General features: G+C 43.3%; 3 protein-coding genes across 4 annotated transcripts in view; 2 read left to right on the forward strand and 1 right to left on the reverse strand.

Moving 5' to 3' along the window:
* Positions 1–764: 764 nt before the first annotated feature.
* On the reverse strand, positions 765–6,196 carry LOC110530616 (protein arginine N-methyltransferase 5). Of its 2 annotated transcripts, XR_002474560.2 has the most exons (17): positions 6,012–6,195; positions 5,307–5,425; positions 5,054–5,139; positions 4,655–4,789; positions 4,378–4,490; positions 4,223–4,272; positions 3,954–4,117; positions 3,677–3,838; positions 3,513–3,590; positions 3,329–3,387; positions 3,090–3,212; positions 2,667–2,842; positions 2,252–2,455; positions 2,017–2,127; positions 1,867–1,931; positions 1,268–1,758; positions 765–1,233 (listed from the first exon to the last, which is right to left on the reverse strand). XR_002474560.2 is itself a non-coding variant. In XM_021613830.2 (16 exons), exons 1-16 carry the CDS (start codon positions 6,110–6,112, stop codon positions 1,606–1,608), a joined length of 1,899 nt encoding a protein of 632 aa, XP_021469505.1. In that variant the 5' UTR covers positions 6,113–6,196; the 3' UTR covers positions 765–1,605. The 2 variants fall into 2 exon arrangements, 1 of the variants encoding a protein (XP_021469505.1); XM_021613830.2 differs by having other exon boundaries at positions 765–1,758; positions 6,012–6,196.
* An 8,392-nt stretch (positions 6,197–14,588) lies between these two features.
* Positions 14,589–15,758, forward strand: LOC110530986 (proteasome subunit beta type-11-like). The gene is made up of 2 exons (XM_021614269.2): positions 14,589–15,201; positions 15,418–15,758. The coding sequence occupies exons 1-2, from the start codon at positions 14,589–14,591 to the stop codon at positions 15,756–15,758; spliced, it is 954 nt and encodes a 317-aa protein (XP_021469944.1).
* A 3,139-nt stretch (positions 15,759–18,897) lies between these two features.
* The window catches only part of psmb5 (proteasome 20S subunit beta 5), a 7,883-nt gene continuing 3,244 nt past the window's right edge, over positions 18,898–23,536 (forward strand). Inside the window, exons 1-2 of the mRNA XM_021613832.2 lie at positions 18,898–19,188; positions 19,793–20,099. Coding sequence (XP_021469507.1) covers positions 18,922–19,188; positions 19,793–20,099 — 574 coding nt within the window. The 5' untranslated portion in view covers positions 18,898–18,921. The remainder of the gene's footprint in view (positions 19,189–19,792; positions 20,100–23,536) is intronic.

The raw sequence follows: 23,536 nt of genomic DNA on the forward strand, positions 1-23,536 counted from the left end.
AATTCCCCTGAAAAAATATTTGAATATTGCTTCGAAATGTGAAAGTAATTGAAATAGTAGTTGAACCCAGGATTGCTCGGTGCCATATTGATGTGGGAATAGGTGAAAGTATTACCTAGAGGTCTGCACTGCAGCAATAACACTCTCGCCTTGTGGAGACGATTTTAAGAGAGGTCTTCTTTTCCAGAAGGAAACTTGGTGTTTACCAGCAATTCCAAGAATCTGTGATAAACATTCCTCTGTTGGTATAGCTGTGTTCCTTCTCCATTTCTATTGGACCTGATCCCTAAATGACAGCATGTGTGGCTAGCTACCTACTTGTGTTATTTTGATAGGTTTGCCTCTAATGGTGTAGGCCATCATTGTAAATAAGAGTTTGTTCTTAACTGACTTGCCTGGTTAAATAAAAAATAAAATGCTAATTACATTCAATACCAATATTTGATCCTGACCTCTATGGTGACACCTACTGGACAGAATACATCACCACAGTACATGCCATGGTGCAGTCGGACATTAAAACCAGGGTGCAGTCTGATCAGACACAAAAAGGAATAGATCTTTTATATACAATTTCTTTGTGTTCATGCATGCATTTAAAAGTTTTCCATTCCAAATATCCTTTTGTTATGCATACCCAGAATTCAAAATAATTCAGTGGAATAACAACCTTACCACAGCCTGCCATTTAACCCACGAGGGAACATGCTAAGTAAGTAAGTAGATGCAAGAGGCACATATACAAACAGGGCAAAGAGCAGCAAGTTGCTAGTAGTTGTCTTTATTGACAATATGGATCCGACAAAAAACATAACAAAAAGAAATGAACACCTGACAAACATATGACCTGAACAGCCCATCTCCTACACACTGCTGTATCGGAGTTGTAACCAGTTTAAGTGTGTTGAGTTACAATTTAGAGCCATTTCATCGATCCGTTATAGTATGGAATAGGTTTTTTGACCAATCACATCAGATATTTTTCATAGATGATCTGATTGGTCAAAAGAACAATTAGTGAAAAAAATATAAAAATTCAGCTGCCTGTCTGAATACTGCCATTGGGGGTATCTTGACTGCTGGCAAAATAAGTAACTTAAACTCAATAGGTATGGGAATGTATGTGGATGATAGTCCATGCCTGAAACTGACTCCTAACTATACTGTAAAGTAACAGCCTCAAATCGGTCCCATCTAAACCATTGATTGGGTTCTTATTCCCAGCTCTAAAGCCTCACTGTGACCCTGGTCTGTAGGTTTGTAAAGCCTCACTGTGACCCTGGTCTGTAGGTTTGTAAAGCCTCACTGTGACCCTGGTCTGTAGGTTTGTAAAGCCTCACTGTGACCCTGGTCTGTAGGTTTCTAAACCTTCAATTTGGCCCTGGTCTATAGGTTTCTAAATCTTCAATTTGGCCCTGGTCTGTAGGTTTCTAAACCCTCACTGTGACCCTGGTCTGTAGGTTTCATGGTATGAGCAGGCTCATGATTACAGGTGAATAGGTAAAATGCTAGACCTTTTGAGCAAGACTACCTCAACTTCATTTGCAACTAAGTGCCTGTTTAATTGCGTCTGTATGCATGTGTGTGTATGTGGGTGTGAGATCTTCACAGGCCGATGGTGTAGGATCGTCCTGCTGGGTTGTGGATAGCGGAGCATGAGGGCTCTGTCACGGCCCATTCGTACCACACCTTCTTCCCATTGTTACACCTCCAGAACCTCACCACGACGTCATCATCCTTCGTCACAGGGATCGGTTGCTGCAGGTGGGAGAGGGAAGGAAAATAGTAAATACACTACATTCTTTTGGGTAATAAAATGTGCTAAATGTAAAGACATTTTACATGACCGTATGACAGTCAACTTACTTTGAGAGGGAAGAGGATGGGGAACCAGGAGAACATTCCAGGAGAGTGGGTCTCTGGCTTGATACCTTGACCAAACAGATGCACACATTGATGTTAATGTTATCCAAACACCTTAAAACCTCATCATCGTTGTCCCCTCTTACTACTTACTGAGTGTGACATCTCCGTAGAGTGTGGTCTCAAAGTATCCAGCAAAGCCATGCAGCACTGTGTTACACCCCACAGAGAATCTGAGGCACTGATACCGGTTGTTGTTCATATCTGAAGGAAAGGAGAGAAGCGCATTTAGTACATATCTTATGTGTGATCATTAACCGTGTTAGCTAGGGTGCGTAAGCATTAGCCATGTAAGGGTGTTTGACGTGTGTGTATGCGTGTGTGTTACCTGTGGTAGGGTGAATGAAGGTGAAGCAGGCCTTGGGCTCAGCCAGCTGGTGGAAGTTGTGGAGTCGGACTACGTAAGGGGTCTCAAAGTGGCACTCAGGGTCCTTGTCCCGCTCCCTGCACCCCCGGACCTCGTTATACAGCTTGGAGGAAGAGAGGGGGGCCAGGAAGGAGGTGTAGGAACAGGGGATGCTCACCCCGCCATCTGAGAGGAACAAGAGAATGGGAACACGTTTAAGATGAAAGGGTAGAGGTGGACGAGGCAAAATAAATGGTAATTGTCTTTCAATGCCCATGATATGTATAACTATCAAAGATTTCAATCTTTATTGAAATTTTGATGAGCAAAATTATTTCAATATCAACGAGTTGCAAATGACTGCAATTAGAATGACTCCTCCTCCTCCCCCACCTACCTTTGAGAAAGTTCTGTGCTCCATCTAAACACTCTGGGGAAAGCTCATTGTCCCCGAAGGACCCGAGCAGCTCGCTGACGATGATGTCCGCCTTCTCAGGTGCCACCCACTCCCTCATGTCACATGACACTACGGTCACCTGATCGCCCCACTCCTCAAACTTCCAGTTCTCAAGCCTGGGAGTGTGTGACAGGATCAGTACAGGGCATTTTTAGGAGCTCAGTGGAGATTAAATGTTGCCAACCTCCCATTTTCATCTGGATTTATTAATCTGCCAGAGAGTATTAAAGCTATCCGGGGAAATTACTCCTAATGCCTGAATTTAAAAAATGGAGGACTTCAATTATCTTCTGGAATGAGTTTAGTCTGTGCTGGCAAATCTTTTGGAGGTCAGGGTTCAAAATGAGAAAAAGTTCCACTCACGTTACGACAGCGTTGGGGTTCTTCTCCACGGCATAGATACGGAGCTTTCTGTCAGCCTGCTTGGCGGCCCGCAGGGAGGCATTGACCAAAGGACCTCTCCCAGCACCCAGCACCATCAACACCCTGGGGTTACAGAGAATACATACCGTTACCCACCAGATACAGAGGGGGAAGGTGATTGTCAGGAGAATAGATACTCATTAACAGAGGACAGACAGTGAGGTGTTGGAGCTACTCACTGTGTATTGGTCTCCTTCTGCTCCTCCGGGACTCTGTCCATTAAACACTTATACACAGCCTGCATAAAGATCAGGAGAACCCAATCGGAACTTAATGATATTACTGTGTTAAACCCTACCAGCCACATCACTAATACTGTCAGTGTATTATACTGTGAGAACATGCATGTCAAAGGCTCCTTACCTGCTGGTACTGGGAGTATTTGATGGGATCCTTCTCAAACACTTCATATGTCTGAGACTCCAGATTGTCCATGAGAGGCTAATGGGAAGAGAACAGTTAGACATAACAAAGAATCCAATGCATACAGACAATAGGTATGCCTATTTACAAACTTAAACACAAACCTGAAGAGGAGACTGTAGGTAATCCTCGTAACCCTTGGCGAACAGTTCATAGGCATTGGGGGCAGGGCGGTTCTGGTTGAGGTATTCAAGGTACTGCAAGTAAGAGCGGAAGTCCTTCTCACTGTGACGACTGGTGCCAGTGAAGATGAACTGGGCCTCAAGCTGGGAGAACAAGGAAATGTTTTGTAAAATAAATTTTCAAGAACAGAAGACAGACTGAAGATAAAACGGTTGTAGTTGCTATAACAATTGCCATATAGCCTAGTATTTACAGTACCTTGAATAGACGGAAGATGATTTGCTGGTGGGCTTTTGAAAGGACTGGGAACCCTTTTTTATTGGTCAGAAAGATCCTGGTGGGAAGAATAGCTGCTTTAATTGGCTCTCCAAGCCACTTGTCGATCACAGCGTTGGTGGGCATGTTTGCTCCAACCTCAATGGCTTCAGGGAAAGGAAGGGAAGACAGGTCAGTATCAATTGTGACCAAAACAATTCCTTATCAGTTTGTCAACACTCCAACCATGTTTCCCTGTCCTGCTTCCTTACCTAAACAGATCCTCTTGTTGTAGTCACAAAGAGTTCTGAATGAATGCCACCTGAAAAATTAAAAACAGAAGGTACATTTTTACAAAAAGCAAAAAAACAAGGCTGAAAACCTTGATGCCGTAGCCACGTGGCCCTAGCTGTGATGGCAGACCCACCAGGCCCAGGTCTTCTCGTCATTACTGCCATCATCTGTGTGTTTCGTTTGCTCATTCTCGATGATGTCATCACGCATATCCTCAGAGGAAATCAGGGGGACCCGGATCCAGAACTGATATGACACAATCCACAGTTTCTTAGTTGTAGGTTTCATAACTTCAATTTTAAGTTCACTGAAATACCATGAAATTGCCAGTCACAACACAAGCCAAGGATTAAGAATGAGTTATAGTTCTTATATGGTACAGATAGATAACTCTTGACTGCTGTAGCTACCATGCAGGAGTGGTGTCCAGTCTGGATGTGGTTGAGCAGCACGCGGGCCAGGTTGGCACAGTGAGGGCCCTTCAGAGGGATCATAAAGGCTGGCAGACCCAGATACGCTGAGAAGTTCAGCTCCTGGACCAGAGCCTGAGACATGACAGAGGGATGAAAGGAGAGCAACAATTCAACCTGTGGCAAAGATGTTTCAAATGTTCTGCTTGAGCGGACAAAGGAGGCCATGGTATATTCACTAAAATTCAAACGGAACCCAAACAGAACAAAATGGGGAGGAACCTACCTGAATTTAAACAATAGAAACAGTAATTTTCATAGCGAAACGTCCTCCATTGCAAAGCGTTTTGCTACTTTTTGTTACGGTGTGAATACGTCTTTTCAGGATGTCCAACTCACCGCTTCTGAATTCCTGCGCTCCGTCTCCACCTCTGAGTCTGTCTCGATCCACGGAGAAAGCTTTCCAACAACCAGAGTGTTCCAGTCTGGGTAAGGAAGAATTGTATTTCAATATCCTGACACTTAATAAAACATTTGATTAGATATTTATTTAAGTAGATGCTCCTGTGCTCAGCGGAACTTGGGAATGAGAATGTACTGTCTAGTTCCTACCATTGAGGCCAGTATAAATACAGGTTGCCTCTGACCTCACCTCGCCCACAAAGTAGCAGGTCCGAGCGTGTATGTGCTCCAGATCGGACTTTGGCGGGATCCAACTCAAACTCCCTCCTGAACCTCGGGTGGAAGAGGGGCATGCACAAGAAGTCAAACCTGTAAGAGAAGGGACAGATGGGATACTTTAGTTGAGTTGTCGATGATCTACAGTTCCTGGTTGTAATCCAGGCTGAATCCCATCCGGTCGTGATTGGGAGTCACATAGGGCGGCGCACTACTGGCCCAGCGTCGTCCGGGTTTGGTCTGGGCAGGCCGTCATTGTAAATAAGAATTTGTTCTTAACTGACTTGCCTAGTTCATTAAACGGTTAAATAAAAACTAAATAAAAACATTTTAAATGTAAACTTGCCTGATGCTCTTGCAAAGTTTATTGTACGAAAATTACTTTACAAACGTAGTTAACATTTAATTGGATAATTCATTCAAGTAACGTCACGGATCTACAGTCAAATGTATTCTCAACAGATCATATCGAGGTAATGGCCAGGAGGAACATTTCTTAGTCATTGTGATAGTGCACGTGCTAATATTTCACCGGCAAATGAACCTAGCTAGTTTGCTGTTACTGCCGCGCTAAAATAGTTAGCTGGCTACATCACGTGTAGAAATGAAGCCGAGGGGTAGATAGGCATATCCTACTCGTCTCCAGTATTTGACTGCTTGAACGAAGCAGTTTACTTACCCAAGTTTAGCGACCGCTGCAAGTGTGTCAGCAACCTCGGGCACACAATTCAAATCTCTCCCGCAAGACACCCTGCCCCCTGTACTGTGGGACGCCATCATTAACCGAGGGAATGGGAAAGAAGGGAGTTGCAACTAGAATCGGGGAAACTGACGCCATTTTGGCTCTAGTCAAGCGTATGCTGTCATAGCGTGGATATGGAGCGCAGAATCAAAATGACTTCCCCCGGAATGCAGTTTCAACATGATCCCAATGTCGCGACACTTGCACATCCAGCGAGATTATGGTAGTTTGGGGTCACGTCATAGAGACGTTTGATAAACCATTGGGATCATATTTGGTCACACCCAGACAACGTAAGTAAGTATCTAGCTGCAGAATTTTGGGGGGTGGTTGTTAATTAGATTCGTCCCGCCGTTCTTGATTTTCTAGTTTCTTTAATTTATATATAAAAAATATATTGGCTCTATAAATCACATTTTCAGTGATGTTAAGTACTTAAGTAAATATACTTTAAAGCACTACTTAAGTAGTTATTCTGTACTTTACTATTTATATTTTTGACTACTTTTACTTCACTGCATTACTTAAGAAAATATTGTACTTTTTACATTTTCCTTGACACCCAAAAGTACTCTTACATTTTGAATGCTAAGCAGGATAGGAAAATAGTAAAATTCACACACTTATCAACCGAACATCCCTGGTCATCCCCACTGCCTCTGATCTGGCAGACTCACTAAACTAACTTACTAAGAAATGCTAATATAGGTACCATTTGACTTCCATTAGATTTATGACACAACTGCTGAAAAGTTTGCATTTGAAACAGTGGCCAGATAAATAAAACCGAAGCGTTGCTTGTGATACCGGGGGCGTATTCAATACACAGATTCTGTTTCAAAACGGAACCAAACAAAATGGGGCGGGACCTACCTGAATTTGTCCAATAGTAACTCTCATTTTTCTTTGTCCGCTTCAGTTTGGTTCTTAAACAGTGAACGATTTCCGTAATGAATATGCCCGTGGGCCATAGACTGCTTACAGAGTAAGAAAACCAATATGTATTTTTTGTCATTTGAGTGAACTATCCTTTTTTAAAAAAAGAATCACAGAATAGCAGGAATAGCACCATCTTCTGGTCAAGAACCTGGTAATATCAGGATGTGGGATGGTACATAAACCCAACAACTCCAATGCCAAATTTCTCTAAAAAAAAAAAACAAGTTCACTGAGAATACTGATGAAGAAGAAACCATACTCTAAGCCACAGCTCCATACTATTTGTCAAACAGAGAACTGATAGTATATACTCGTTGTTGGGCTGGGATTGTGGGGGGTCTGTGGGTGTCTTTTGTCAATTCCTCATGTCTAACTCATTAGCTAGGTTTCCATTCAATTGGCCACAGATTTCTGTGTGAATATTCAAAAAGCTGCATAAAAGCAATGTATGCATTTTACCACGAGTTGAGTTTCCATCAAATGTACGTTTTGCGGATAAAAGGCTGTGTGTGATGATGTAGTGCACATAAAAAAAACTTTTGCAGTTTAATTCCCATGAACCGAATAAAATAAATACAGGTTAAATGGGTTTCCATTGCATTTTCAACTCCACTGATGGTTTTGTCACAAAATGTTTTGCATTATAGCGAATGTGCCCACTCTGGTATTGGCACATGTGCTGTAGCCAACAGATCGCAGCTACAGTGTGGGTATAGTGTACATTATGAGATTATTATGGACAGAGTGAGATTATTTTTATTTGTCAAACGGCAGCCAAGCATCAACCATCATGTCACAATAATAAAACCCTCGATACTGTGCAGTATTCACACCTTGACTTTTTCACATTTTGTTGTGTTACAGTCTGAATGGAAATTCAATTAAATTGAAATTTTCACTGGCCTACACACATAATGTCAAAGTGGAATAATTGTTTTACAAATTAATTCGAAATGAAATGCTGAGCTATCTTGAGTCAATAAGTATTCAATGCCTTTATTATGTCAAGTTCAGGAGTGAACATGTGCTTAAAAAGTTGCATAAATTCACACTTTGTGCCTAACCTAATCTCTGTACCCCACACATACGATTATTTGTAAAGTCCCTCAGCCGAGCAGTGAATTTCTAACACAAATTCAACCACAAAGATCGGGGAGGTTTTCCAATGCCTCGCAAAGAATGGCCCCTATGGGTAGCTGGGTAAATATATATATATATATATTGATTATACAAAGTCGTTCTGCCTCTGAGCAAGGCAGTTAGTGGATGTCGATTAAGGCAGACCCCGCACCTCTCTGATTCAGAGGGGTTGGGTTAAATGCTAAAGACACATTTCAGTTGAAGGCATTCAGTTATACAACTGACTAGGTATCAAATAAAATTAGATTTGATACCTAGTCAGTTGTATAACTGAATGCCTTCAACTGAAATGTGCCGAATTTAACAGGTATAATACAACAACATTTCACCTTACAGTGAAATGCTTACTTACAAGCACTTAACCAACAATGCAGTTTTAAGAAAAGACCTAAACAAAAGTAAGAGATAAGAATAACAAATAATTAGAAAGCAGCAGTAAATAACAATAGCGGGGCTATATACAGGGGTACCGGTACAGAGTCAATGTGCAGGGGCACCGATGTCGAGGAAATTGACTGCACGGCCAGGCACGACTCCAACACCATCATTAAGTTTCTGATAACACAACAGTGGTATGCCTGATCACTGACAATGACGATGTAGGTAGAATTATTAAAGTCTCTTGGATCTAGACTTGGCGCTCCGGTACCGCTTGCCGTGCGGTAGAATAGAGAACAGTCTATGACTAGGGTGGCTGGAGTCTGACAATTTTTAGGGCATTCCTCTGACACCACCTGGTATAGAGGTCCTGGATGGCAGGAAGCTTGGCTCCAGTGATGTACTGGGCTGTATGCACTACCCTCTGTAGTGACCTTGCGGTTGGAGGCCGAGCAGTTGCCATACCAGGCAGTGATGCAACCCGTTAGGATGCTCTCGATGGTGCAAATGTAAAACCTTTTGTGGATCTGAGGACCCATGCCAAATCTTTTCAGTCTCCTGAGGGTAATAGGTTTTGTTGTGCCCTCTTCACAACTGTTTTGGTGTGCTTGGACCATGTTAGTTTGTTGGTGATGTGGACGCCAAGGAACTTGAAGCTCTCAACCTGCTCCACTACAGCCTCGACAATGAGAATGGGGGCGTGCTCAGTCTGCCTTTTCCTGTAGTCCACAATCATCTCCTTTGTCTTGATTACATTGAGGGACAGGTTGTTGTCCTTTCACCACACAGTCATGTCTCTGACCTCCTCCCTATAGGCTGTCTCATCGTAGTCGGTTACCACTGTTGTGTCATCAGCAAACTTAATGATGGTGTTGGAGTCGTGCCTGGCCGTGCAGTCATGAGTGAACAGGGAGTACAGGAGGGGACTGGGCATGCACCCCTGAGAGGCCACCATGTTGAGGATCAGCATGGCGGATGTGTTGTTACTTACCCTTACCACCTGGGGGCGGCCCATCAGGAAGTCCAGGATCCAATTGCAGAGGGAGGTGTTCAGTCCCAGGGTCCTTAGCTTAGTGATGAGCTTTGGCGGCACTATGGTGTTGAACCCTGAGCAATTAATAGCATTCTCACATAGGTGTTCCTTTTGTCCAGGTGGGAAAGGGCAGTGTGGAGTGCAATAGAGATTGCATCAACTGTGGATCTGGTGGTGCAGTATGTAAATTGGAGTGGGTCTAGGGTTTCTGGGATAATGGTGTTGATGTAAGCCATGACCAGCATTTCAAAGTATTTAATGGCTACAGACGTGAATGCTACGGGTCGGTAGTCATTATGGCAGTTTACCTTAGTCTTCTTGGGCACAGGGACTATTGTGGTCTGCTTGAAACATGTTGGTATTACAGACTCAGACAGGGAGAGTTTGAAAATGTCAGTGAAGACACTTGCCAGTTGGTCAGCGCATGCTCGGAGTATACGTCCTGGTAATCTGTCTGGCCCAGCGGCCTTGTGAATGTTGACCTGTTTAAAGGTCTTACTCACATCACACGCAGAGTGCGTGATCACACAGTTGTCCGGAACAGCTGATGCTCTCATGCATGTTTCAGTGTTACTTGCCTCGAAGCTTGCATAGAAGTTATTTAGCTTGTCTGGTAGGCTCGTGTCACTGGGCAGCTCTAAGCTGTGTTTCCCTTTGTAATATTTTGCAAGCCCTGCCACATCCGATGAGCGTCGGAGCCGGTGTAGTACGATTCGATGTTAGTCCTGTATTGATGCTTTGCCTGTTTGATGGTTTGTCGGAGGGCATAACGGGATTTCTTATAAGCTTCCAGGTTCGAGTCCCGCTCCTTGAAAGCGGCAGCTCTACCCTTTAGCTCAGTGCGAATGTTGCCTGTAATCCATGGCATCTGGTTAGGGTATGTACATGCAGTCACTGTGGGACGACGTTCTCGATGCACTTATTGATAAAGCCAGTGACTGATGTGGTGTACTCCTCAATGCCACCGGAAGAATCCCAGAAGATATTCCAGTCTGCGCTAGCAAAACAGTCCTTTAGTTTAGCATCTGCTTCATCTGACCACTTTTTTATAGACCGAGTCACTGGTGCTTCCTGCTTTAATTTTTGCTTGTAAGCAGGAATCAGGAGGTTAGAGTTATGGTCAGATTCACCAAATGGAGGGTAAGGGAAAGCTTTGTATGCACCTCTGTGTGTGGAGTAAAGGTGGTCTAGAATTTTTTCCCTTCTGGTTGCACATTTAACATGCTGATAGAAATTAGGTAAAACTGATTTAAGTTTCCCCGCATTAAAGTTCCTGGCCACTAGGAGCGCCGCCTCTGGATGAGTATTTTCCTGTTTGCTTATGGTAGAATACAGCTCATTGAGTGTGGTTTTAGTGCCAGCCTCGGTCTGTTGTGGTATGTAGCTACGAAAAATACAGATAGTGTGGTCTACAGCTTATCAGGAGATACTCTACCTCAGGCGAGAAAAACCTTGAGACTTCCTTAGATATCGTGCACCAGCTATTATTTGCAAATATGAATAGGCCCCTGCCCCGTGTCTTACCAGAGGCTGCTGTTCTGTCCTGCTGATAGAGTGTATAACCCACCAGCTGTATGTTCTTAATGTCGACGTTCAGCCACGACTCGGTGAAACACAAGATGTTACAGTTTTTCATGTCCCGTTGATAGGATATACAGTGCCTTGCGAAAGTATTCGGCCCCCTTGAACTTTGCGACCTTTTGCCACATTTCAGGCTTCAAACATAAAGATATAAAACTGTATTTTTTTGTGAAGAATCAACAACAAGTGGGACACAATCATGAAGTGGAACGACATTTATTGGATATTTCAAACTTTTTTAACAAATCAAAAACGGAAAAATTGGGCGTGCAAAATTATTCAGCCCCTTTACTTTCAGTGCAGCAAACTCTCTCCAGAAGTTCAGTGAGGATCTCTGAATGATCCAATGTTGACCTAAATGACTAATGATGATAAATACAATCCACCTGTGTGTAATCAAGTCTCCGTATAAATGCACCTGCACTGTGATAGTCTCAGAGGTCCGTTAAAAGCGCAGAGAGCATCATGAAGAACAAGGAACACACCAGGCAGGTCCGAGATACTGTTGTGAAGAAGTTTAAAGCCGGATTTGGATACAAAAATATTTCCCAAGCTTTAAACATCCCAAGGAGCACTGTGCAAGCGATAATATTGAAATGGAAGGAGTATCAGACCACTGCAAATCTACCAAGACCTGGCCGTCCCTCTAAACTTTCAGCTCATACAAGGAGAAGACTGATCAGAGATGCAGCCAAGAGGCCCATGATCACTCTGGATGAACTGCAGAGATCTACAGCTGAGGTGGGAGACTCTGTCCATAGGACAACAATCAGTCGTATATTGTACAAATCTGGCCTTTATGGAAGAGTGGCAAGAAGAAAGCCATTTCTTAAAGATATCCATAAAAAGTGTCGTTTAAAGTTTGCCACAAGCCACCTGGGAGACACACCAAACATGTGGAAGAAGGTGCTCTGGTCAGATGAAACCAAAATTGAACTTTTTGGCAACAATGCAAAACATTATGTTTGGTGTAAAAGCAACACAGCTGAACACACCATCCCCACTGTCAAACATGGTGGTGGCAGCATCATGGTTTGGGCCTGCTTTTCTTCAGCAGGGACAGGGAAGATGGTTAAAATTGATGGGAAGATGGATGGAGCCAAATACAGGACCATTCTGGAAGAAAACCTGATGGAGTCTGCAAAATACCTGAGACTGGGACGGAGATTTGTCTTCCAACAAGACAATGATCCAAAACATAAAGCAACATCTACAATGGAATGGTTCAAAAATAAACATATCCAGGTGTTAGAATGGCCAAGTCAAAGTCCAGACCTGAATCCAATCGAGAATCTGTGGAAAGAACTGAAAACTGCTGTTCACAAATGCTCTCCATCCAACCTCACTGAGCTCGAGCTGTTTTGCAAGGAGGAATGGGAAAAAATGTCACTCTCGATGTGCAAAACTGATAGAGACATACCCCAAGCGACTTACAGCTGTAATCGCAGCAAAAGGTGGCGCTACAAAGTATTAACTTAAGGGGGCTGAATAATTTTGCACGCCCAATTTTTCAGTTTTTGATTTGTTAAAAAAGTTTGAAATATCCAATAAATGTCATTCCACTTCATGATTGTGTCCCACTTGTTGTTGATTCTTCACAAAAAAATACAGTTTTATATCTTTATGTTTGAAGCCTGAAATGTGGCAAAAGGTCGCAAAGTTCAAGGGGGCCGAATACTTTCGCAAGGCACTGTACGTGCTTTCAGTTCCTCTCATTCATTTTCCAGCGATTGGACGTTAGCTATCAGAACAGAAGGAAAGGGCAGATAAGCCACTCGTCACCTGATCCTCACAAGGCATCCTGATCTCTTTCCGCGAAACCTACGTTTCCTTTTCCAGCGAATCACGGGGATCTGGGCCTGGTCGTGTGTCTGTAGTATATCCCTTGCGTCTGACTCATTGAAGAAGAACTCCTTATACAATTTGAGGTGAGTAATCCCAGTTCTGATGTCCAGAAGCTCTTTTCGGTCATAAGAGATGGAAGCAGCAACATTTTGTGCTAAAAACACACAAAAAAAACTAACAAAATAGCATGGTTGGTTAAGAACCAATAAGATGGCAGCCCTCCCCTCCGGCGCCATCTTGTATATATCCCCCTTTCCCTATGGATTATTGTGTGTAGATAGGTAACAAAAAAAACAACATTTAAACCATTTTAAATTCGTGCTGCAACACAACAAAATGTGGAATAAGTCAAGGGGCATGAATACTTTCTGAAGGCACTGTATTTATTGGAAAGGAGCATCAAGCTCATCACTGTGCACTTTCACCACCCTGTGAAGTTCATCATAATTCATTTAATCTGTAGCCTAATAACCTGCATACTTTCCTGAGCCGTAGTGGGAGGACCACATGACTAGTCATTGCGTGACTCCAAGTTGACTTCAATATGATGGTTAATATATCAATATTTGAGCATAAAAGCATTTCCACCGTTATTTTTCACATAATTAATTGTCTAGCGTATTTTGTTTTGTCGGGATTTGGAACATTTACCGACAAGGCCTGTCGTGACATTTGTTTATGCAACATGTACTTTACTCGATAAAAAGGTTGGATGGTAAACTAGAAAAAGGTTTAGTCCAAATCAAACGTTGGGCATAATATTTATTTAATATTATGAGTCCTATAAATTAAAATGGCCAATTTTGGTGCAATTACTTACCTTAATTTCTGAGATCAAATTATATTTCAACAAAATAATGTTGCATGAATGCTAATCTTATCTGTTTCTAACAACAGAAACGAATTCAGAACAATATGAGATGGTGTCGAGATGGTGTCGAAAAACTCTTTCTTGTTCTTTTTGAAGGGTAACAACCCTTTTGTGAATAATAATAATAATTGGATTTACCTTCAAATATAACTCACAGATATAAAATTACATTAAATGTGAAAAAAAAATGCAACAAGAGGACATGTTTATGCAAGTACAAGTGTCGCTTCACTAATGTGGCCTATTGACAAGCTGCCTCAGAATTGACCCTGTAGTGTTTGTAGAGTCGCTTCTCTATATCGTATCACCATCACAACAGAAGCACTATCATATATCGCTAAGTCAAGCTAAATGCTTGTGAGAAATATTAGTGTGTGTGTGTTTGTGCGCGCATGTGTGTGTCAGACTGCCATATAAAAACACTTCAAGTTCAGTGTCATTGTATTTGGGGAGAGAGTTGATACCAAGCAGGACTGTCATATACAAGGCCGTAAAAATGGATTTCACTGGGAGAATTTGAACAAGCCTAAGGACACTTTCTCTGGATTATGGATTGCTCTGAGCTGTTAAATGTTATTGCCTCTCCTTATTGAGAGATTACACTGAGCATCAACCTTTTACTCAAATTCAAGGGACAGTAAATCTGTTTTTGTAGGGAGATTGAGTCTGTTTTGTGATCTTTATTGCATTGATATCTACCACAATCCGTCAGCAAAAGACCATCACAATGGCTTTACAAGACGTCAGTGGCTTTCAGGACACCCCTATGTCTCACATGTGGAACAGTCCTGCCTCACTATCTGGGCCTATGGGAGATACCACTCCTCTCCTGGACATGGCTGATGAAAGGATCCTTGGTTGGGGAAGGTTTAAATCATCTGAGAGAGATGGAGGGGTCCCTTTGCGCTTTTTCATACCTCCTCCTCAGAGCTCTGTTCCTTTCCGCTGTGACAACAGACACACGTCCCTTTCTTCCCTGTCCACCTCCTCATCACCACCCACCCGCCGCCCATTCCCTTTGTCTCATGGAACCACTACCCTGGCCTTTGTGTTCCAAGGAGGTGTTATAGCAGCGGCAGACACACGTGCCAGCTGCTCAGGGCTTGTCGCCTGTCCCTCTGCCCAGAAGATCCTGCCCATCCACTCCCATTTACTGGTCACCACTTCAGGCAGTGGTGCAGACTGCATGCTATGGGAGAGAATCCTGGCCAGAGAGATCCGCCTTTACCAGCTACGCCACGGCCGCCGCTTGTCAATTACTGGTTCTGCCAAGCTCCTCTCTCATATGCTGCACCCCTTTAAGGGGACTGATGTGTGTGTGGCAGCCACTCTTTGTGGCTGGGATGTAGAGGAGGTTAGGGTGGAGGAATTCAAGGGAAAAAGAGTTGATAGGATGGGATCAGGCAGAGACGACAGCATCTCTCCAGCAAAACGGCCCGTTGAAGAGACAGTAATGTCAACTAGTGATGCTTGTAGTCAAGATGACTTGACTGACAGTGCCTGTGAGAGAACAAGACATGCAGTAACTGACGTGGACCTGACAAGATCCCCTGTCAGGGATCGTTGTGGCCCAAAGCTGTTCTATGTGTGCAGTGATGGCACCCGGCTGCAGGGAGAGCTCTTCTCGGTTGGCTCAGGTTCGCCTTATGCTTACGGAGTGCTGGATGGAGAGGTGCGGTGGAGCCTGAATGAGGAGGAGGCTATCTCATTGGCCAGAGAAGCTGTGTACAGGGCCACACACAGAGATGCATATTCGGGGAACTGTGTGGACCTTTTCCACATCACTGCCCAAGGATATTGCCGAAGAGACAGGGAGGATCTGAGAGAGGAGTACCACAGAGAGAGGGAGAGGGTGCTGAAGAGGGGAAAAGAAGAGAGTGAGGAAGATAAGAAATAGGGATTGATAAATGGGGAAGGGGGATGGTTGGGGTTAGAGGGTAGGGGTAGATTTAGCCCATTCATAGCTGCTAATTACCTTAAGCGTCTATTCATGAACGTATATCTTTTGGCCGGGGGAGTTTAATGAAGAGCCCCGACACTCGTGCTGAACTTTAACATTCATCGCTTGCAGTACGGTTTTGGAAACATAAGGAACGTATATTTCATATCAGCCATATTTCCATGTTACAGCTCTTGTTTACAGAAAACAGATGGAAGACAGAGGTGACTACCTCTGCTAATTAGCTATCTGCATCTCCGAACACCTGTGTGTAAACGGAAGACGGACACCATAATTGTGTTGTCACAAAAAAATACTGTTGGCGGCAACTCTGTTAAAACCGGTTAAAATAGTGTACAGTAAATGTAGCCTATATTTAGCATTTGGGAATTTATTTTGATGTGATATGAAGGTAGAGGGCTTTATGTTTCTAGAACTGTACCGCAATTGAGAATTAATTCACGTTTAGATGGAGTATTTGGATGTTTGGACTGCCAGAGCCAATTCGCCTAGAAACGGAACATAGGGACTATTTTTAGTAGTCGGAACATAGGGACTATAGGGAGTAATTTTATGCTTCTTTAGTTCATTCTTGGGCTAGGGTAGATTTAAGGAAAATGTAAAGTAAATAGAATCACTGGCCACTTTTTACAGAAAGTAAGGGCAATGCATGCAGAGATGGTGGGGCAGATACAGGGTGTGGGTGGAGAGGGAGAGAATGAAGAGGAAAGGTTGGCAACAAGCAAGGAATAAATTAGATGAGAGCTGCTGCCACAATCTGCCAGTGAGATACTATTTCTTCTTCGATTAAGTTTAACAGCGGTTGGCATCCTGCCAGTGCAATAGTGGCCGCTCTTAGCATTTGGCGTCTTCGATTCAAAGAAGACAGAAAAGAAAGATGCCGGGAGTCATGCAACATCTTTGGTCTTGACTCTAGGTGTGGGGAAGAGGAGATCAGTAGAGCGAGAGAAAATACAGAGAGGTGGAGTAAAATGGCATGGAGTGGAGTGAAAGCTGAGTTCGAATCGAGCAGAGCATCAAGCTAAGTTGGTGAAGATGAAAGTCCTGAATGGACAACAGCAGTGTCAAACTGGAACAAAAAGGAAATTGTCTAAAATTGGAGTGAAGGATACGTCTACGAATGATAGTGATTTGCTTACTTTTTTGGGGGGGGTGTCTTATTTTGATTCATTGTATTTCTGAAGAACAGAGGAAGATTGCAGTGGGCCTCAAAAGAATCCGGACAACAGAAGTTTCGTGCTTTGAACTTCGGAGTAGATCACCCGTCAAAAGAGTCATCTCAGGGGTGACGATGGATGTTCATGTTGAATACCTAAGGAGAATTCCTGGTGTGGTTGGTGCCCGGCTTCTGACTTGCTGGGTGAATGGAGAGAAGAAGAAAGTCTGTTGGTCCTATTGTTTTTTTTGACAAAGAGCATCTACCTACGCATGTGAAGCTTGGTTATGTAAGATACAGTGTTAGAGCTTTCATTCCCAAACCACTGCAGTGTAAGAACTGGATTGTTGTTTCAAGTGTGTGCAGACGGACAGAGTATACTGAAGAACGATGTGTAGAAGGACGACGGTGTTGCAATTGTGGTGGGGTTCATGATCCCGAGTTCCTGGAGTGAAGGAGATTGAGTTGGCAAAAGTTAGTGATCAATCGAATCTCCTATGCGGAGGCGATTAAAATAATTTATTAAACAAGTGATGCTAGTGAACTTAGGGTAGTGGATGCACCACAACCTGTAGTAAAAGTTTGCTGCCAGTCAAACAATACCCTGTGTGTTAAAAAGGTAGAGTTCCTGGCCACATTTAGAAACTGTACAACTCAAGTCTCAACGAAGTCTTTAAACTGGACATTGTGACTGCAGCAGGAAAGTCTTTTGGACATAAAGATTTTACATCTGAAGACATGCAAGGGGTACTGGTGCCAGAAGAAGGCCTGCCCTCCGAGGCTCCCCTTGTACCTGTGTAGGGATCAGATCTATACATTTTTTTTAACAGTAAAGTTGTTTGATTTATTTAATAACATTTTAGGTATACACTACCGTTCAAAAGTTTGGGGTCACTTAGAAATGTCCTTGTTTTTGAAAGAAAAGCACGTTTTTTTTGTCCATTAATTGTCCATAAATTACATTAAATGTATCCAAAATGCAGTGTAGATATTGCTAATGTTGTAAATGACTATTGTAGCTGGAAACGGCTGATTTTTTTATGGAATATCTACATAGGCGCACAGTGGTCCATTATCAGCAACTATCACTCATGTGTTCCAATGGTGCACTGTGTTAGCTAATCCAAGTTTATAATTTTAAAGGCTAATTGATCATTAGAAAACACTTTTAGAATTATGTTAGCACAGCTGAAAACTGTTGTTCTGATTAAATAAGCAATAAAACTGTCCTTCTTTAGACTAGTTGAGTATCTGGAGCATCAGTTCGATTACAGGCTCAAAATGACCAGAAACAGAGACCTTTCTTCTGAAACTCGTCAGTCTATTCTTGTTCTGAGAAATTAAATATTTTCCATGAGAGAAATTGCCAAGAAACTGAAGATCTCGTACAATGCTGTGTTCTTCTCCCTTTACAGAACAGCGCAAACGGGCCCTAATCAGAATAGAAAGAGGAAGTTGGAGGCCCCAGTGCGCAACTGAGCAAGAGGACAAGTACATTAGAGTGTCTAGTTTGAGAAACAGACCCCTCACAAGTCCTCAACTGGCAGCTTAATCAAATAGTACACACAAAACACCAGTCTCAATGTCAACAGTGAAGAAGCGACTCCGGGAATAGCATTAATTTCTCAGAACAAGATATTGGGCCTCTGTATGCCTATGTAGATATTCCATTAATATCCGTTTCCAGCTACAATAGTCATTTACAACATTAGCAATGTCTACACTGTATTTCTGATCAATTTGATGTTATTTTAATGGACAAAAAAATGTGTTTTTCTTTCAAAAGCAAGGACATTTCTAAGTGACCCCAAACTTTTGAATGGTATATATAAATCCCAGAGTCGTTAGTACCGTTCAAAAGTTATGAAGTGTCATCCTCTTTTCCTCCCGTACAGTAGGTGGCGGGATGCACATCCAATTGTGCATTCGCAAAAATACCATAGAATGAGACGTGTATGTCGGTTGATCTCCAAAACACTTTCAAAGATGGCGTTGTCTAGTGTCTTGCAGAGTGAGTCTGCGGATTTTTCATTTAATAATGACCGGTCTTTTTCATTTGGTTGTCGATTCGGTCAGACCGACTTGGGATTTGGGGCTGCACCGGGCGACAGACTTAATTTCGCCATAAAAGCTTCACTCGGCCCTGACGACAAGGACGGCCCGGAGAGAAAAATAGAATTTCTCCATGGGACTACCACCTTGGCTTTCAAAGTAAATTAAGATGGCTAGTTAAAGCCTTTTTTAAATGTAAAATAACTCACACATTAACTAAAATGATATCCGTGATAATTGTATTTGATATCAGCTATATCTAGCTATATTGGTGACGTGTTCTTGAGTTTCTTGCTTTGTCTATTTTTCAGTTTTCTTGATGGTTAGCTAGCTTATGTTAGCGTGTTAATTGTGCTTGCTCATTGCCAAAGCTAGCCAAGCTTGCAAGCTAGCTATTTAAATAACTGCCTACAGTAGCTTGACAGTACTGACAGTTCTCCAGCTAGATTACAAGTTTGCTTTATCCAAATGTGTCACATACTAGCTAGTAGCCACAGTTTATTTTCTTGGCATTTGTCAGTAATTTCACTTTGCACTTAGTTACATAGTCCTATCCAGGGTAAAGGTTACTTGCTAAGTATACATTACATACTGGCCTAAACGTTGTTCATGAGAATTTGTATCCTTCTAAAAGTGTTGGATCAACTTCTCTGTAGCAGAAAGAAACCATCAACTGACAGGCAGTAAGGCCACCAGTTTCTCAAGTCAAGAGTAGCTGGCCCTCCTTAACTAACCTGCAATCCCATTTGTCATCATTCCACAGTTCCAACATGGCGTCATCGTGGCGGTGGACTCTCGGGCCACAGCTGGCGCCTACATCGCCTCCCAGACTGTAAAGAAGGTTATAGAGATTAACCCGTACCTGCTGGGCACCATGGCTGGAGGTGCAGCAGACTGCAGCTTCTGGGAGCGCCTACTGGCCCGCCAGTGCCGCGTCTATGAGCTTCGCAACAAGGAGCGCATCTCTGTGGCAGCTGCCTCCAAGCTTCTGGCAAATATGGTGTACCAGTATAAAGGCATGGGCCTCAGCATGGGCACCATGGTGTGTGGTTGGGACAAGAGGGGGCCAGGTAATTAAAACTCCTACACTCTGAGCACACGTGTTACCCCAATTGACGTAGCTATGTTACAGTGGAACCCCAGTCATACCTGTACATGTAGTTGTATTTGTTTACACTATGATCCGGTGAACTAGCCAACTATGTAAACTGTTTTCCCATACTCATACCAAAGGTAGGCAACATATAGCATGAGTTAGTAGCTGCTCAGAGAATGAGGTGTGTGTGTGTGTGTGTGTATATATTATTTTTTGTGGTTCATAATAGCAATAGTTAGCAGGGATTGAGTGAACTTCTCCTGTCTCTGCTGCTTGTGAAAATGTTTACAACACATCAGCTGTCAACAGTTACCAACACAGTTCAGAAAGTAGGCTAAGTACTGGATTGAGTGCATTTTGGTTGTCTCCCACTAGATGGCATTGCTGTCACACTTGCTTACTTTTGTGTATTTAACTTGTGTTTTTAGATGCTGTGAGGTAATAGCCAGTAGCCTACATTTACAGTACATGAGGTGTGCTTAAAGAGGGCTGCACCATGACGCTGTGATGGGAGATTGATAGGCTGGGACTGTGGGCCAGGCAGAGCCGGCGTGGTGATTGACGCAAGGTCTCGGCCCGGACAATTGGGTCCATGCATAAAGTGGTTCTGCTTGATCGATGAGCTTTGTTCACAGAGTGTGGAGTATGTGTGGACTTTCAGACTGCCTGGGACCTTGGTGACTTGTATTAAATCCTGCAATAAATCGCGTGAATAATGATCCCACTATAAGTGCAGTAGGAATGGCAGCAGCTACAATGCCAGTGATTGAATGGAGAGGTAAATGTCATCTAAATTAAATCAATCTCGATTAAGAGAAAGCTCATTAGCGGTTACAATGATGTCAAGCACTGTTATTCTGGTGATTAAGAGTCTTAAGTGGCACAAGAAATATATCTAATGAAGTATGTTAAGATCTTGACTAATATGACTGTAGTAACATTCAATGCCATGACTCTCATATGGTGAACAGGCTTAGTGCCTGGTAATAACATTCAATGCCATGACTCTCATATGTTGAATAGGCTTAGTGCCTGGTAATAACATTCAATGCCATGACTCTCATATGGTGAACAGGCTTAGTGCCTGGTAATAACATTCAATGCCATGACTCATATGGTGAACAGGCTTAGTGCCTGGTAATAACATTCAATGCCATGACTCTCATATGGTGAACAGGCTTAGTGCCTGGTAATAACATTCAATGCCATGACTCTCATATGGTGAACAGGCTTAGTGCCTGGTAATAACATTCAATGCCATGACTCTCATATGGTGAACAGGCTTAGTGCCTGGTAATAACATTCAATGCCATGACTCTCATATGGTGAACAGGCTTAGTGCCTGGTAATAACATTCAATGCCATGACTCTCATATGGTGAACAGGCTTAGTGCCTGGTAATAACATTCAATGCCATGACTCTCATATGGTGAATAGGCTTAGTGCCTGGTAATAACATTCAATGCCATGACTCTCATATGGTGAACAGGCTTAGTGCCTGGCTGCTAGATGGTGAGTTAACGCACACCTCTCGTGGTCGTGTTCTGTTGCTGGTTTCTAGGACACAAATCGTCTCATGTTTTGTGATCAGTGGACTTAAAGTAACTGTCCAGTGAAAAGCTCACTTTTAAAAGTTCTTATTCTGTTAACTCGTATCCAAATAATGTTGTTGACTCGTACTCTACTCCTGTTTGTGGCTAAAGGGGAAAAAACACTTCAAAAGCAAGAATCATTTTTAGTGACACATTCTGTACGCCCACACCAGTCCAACACAATTAACATACTTAATTACAATTTTTGGGGGGAAGGAAAACTTTCACTATTAATTATATTTCAAAAAAATCTGGGAACATTTAACAGTTACTTTTAAAGGGTAAGCGTCATAAAATGGAGAGAGACTATATGATGCATTGACGGCCAAGTTAATGCACTGTAATACCAAACCACATAGGCTCCTGAAGTGAGTGAGTCAGTGGATTTGCACAGGTAGCAGGAGCTGCACAGTATAGGTAAGCTGCTGTTCCCTAGTGAGTGTGAGGCTGAGCATCTGTTTTTGAAGCCCCTGGCCTCCTTTCCCTTGGAGCGGAGCCAGTGATGTGTTTAAGTGAGACAGACACATTCAGACAGACAGACACTCTGCTCGTCCGTCTGATGCCAGCCCCTGCTCTTCTGAAGGCTGTCACTCTGATGTTCCTCAGCGCTGACATGAAAAAGAGCTAGAGCTTAACCGCCTGTCACCTAACTGGTGGAGTGGAAGGCGAGGCGCTATGCCGGAACGTTCCGCCTTTCGCAGCCCGCCGCCTTCCTGCAGGTTTATGTGGGCTCGTGAATTTAAGCCCTTTTGTTCTGCCATGATGAGCGTCCCCCTCTCCCCTCATCTTCTGTGCGGCTTCTCAGTGACGCACTCTCCCTCCCCCTCCGTCATCCCAATCTACATTCCTGCGTTCTCTACATAGATCCCAGGTGTTTTATGGATGTGGAGGTGTTGGTGCTTTTATCCCTGCCTGGCCCTGAAGAGCCACCCTCCTCCTTCCCCCCTGCCTCTTTGCATGAGTGGCTGCCTTTTAGAAAAGTCTCTTCTATTACATTTTTAACCAGTCCTCAGTCTTCACTCGCAGCTCCAAAATGGCAAATTATCCTGGCGCATAGGCAGGAGCTTAGTGATTATCAGAGAGAGCTAACGATGCGTATAGAAGGTGCAATTTGCCAGTTGAAAGCAATTGTGACTTCTTAAAGCACACTTCTTTAAGAAATTGCTCTAATAGGCTGTCCTTAACTGGCCTGGGAGCTGTACTCTGTGTGTGTGTGTGTGTGTGTGTGATTCACAATTATCATAGGTTCATGTTTTGATGGTGTTGAGAGACTGGCTTTTTCCCTCCCTGATTCACCATCTGTAGGTTGGCTCTCTGGTGGAACAGCACGGGCTGGTGGGGCTAGTCACTGCTGCTGCGTCACTGTGATCAAGCCCTCTGCGTGTCACATTGGGGATTAAACTGTCTCGCAAGTCATCCTTGCAAATACACCAGCCTGAATTTTGTGTGTGTATGTGTGCTTGCATTATCAAGTGTAGCATGTGCGAGTGTGTATATATGAATATGGTTGTGATTTTGTTTAGTTTTTCCATCTTTCCTCTGAGTTCGGGTGTCCTGCTTGGCCCGGTATGGGTCGATAGTTAATTTGGGTGTGTTGGGAGGGATCAATAAGGCCTAGAGCAGCGCCCCGGGGTAGACAGGCAGGCAGTGTTTCGGGATGTGCCTCGTCAGCAGGTTCTGCTGGGCTTGGTTTGCTCTGAGAGGATGCAGCTGTTCACATTCCCTCTGGAGGGCACCGCATGGTGTGTGCACTTGGATCTATTACGTGTTTGTGTGTGAGAGAGAGAGAAGTGTGTTTGTGGATGATAGGGCTGTCCCT

The sequence above is a fragment of the Oncorhynchus mykiss genome, chromosome 8 (assembly GCF_013265735.2).
Source record: "Oncorhynchus mykiss isolate Arlee chromosome 8, USDA_OmykA_1.1, whole genome shotgun sequence".
In the NCBI taxonomy this organism is placed as follows: domain Eukaryota; kingdom Metazoa; phylum Chordata; class Actinopteri; order Salmoniformes; family Salmonidae; genus Oncorhynchus; species Oncorhynchus mykiss.

Coding starts and splice junctions, on each gene's coding strand:
- LOC110530616 (XM_021613830.2), bottom strand. CDS start 6,112: ATGATGGCGTCCCACAGTACAGGGGGCAGGGTGTCTTGCGGGAGAGAT. Junction 4,118..4,222: donor CAACAAGAGGATCTGTTTAG/GTAAGGAAGCAG, acceptor CTTTCCCTGAAG/CCATTGAGGTTGGAGCAAAC. Junction 3,388..3,512: donor AATACTCCCAGTACCAGCAG/GTAAGGAGCCTT, acceptor ATCTTTATGCAG/GCTGTGTATAAGTGTTTAAT.
- LOC110530986 (XM_021614269.2), top strand. CDS start 14,589: ATGGCTTTACAAGACGTCAGTGGCTTTCAGGACACCCCTATGTCTCAC. Junction 15,202..15,417: donor GGCAGCCACTCTTTGTGGCT/GGGATGTAGAGG, acceptor GATCCCCTGTCA/GGGATCGTTGTGGCCCAAAG.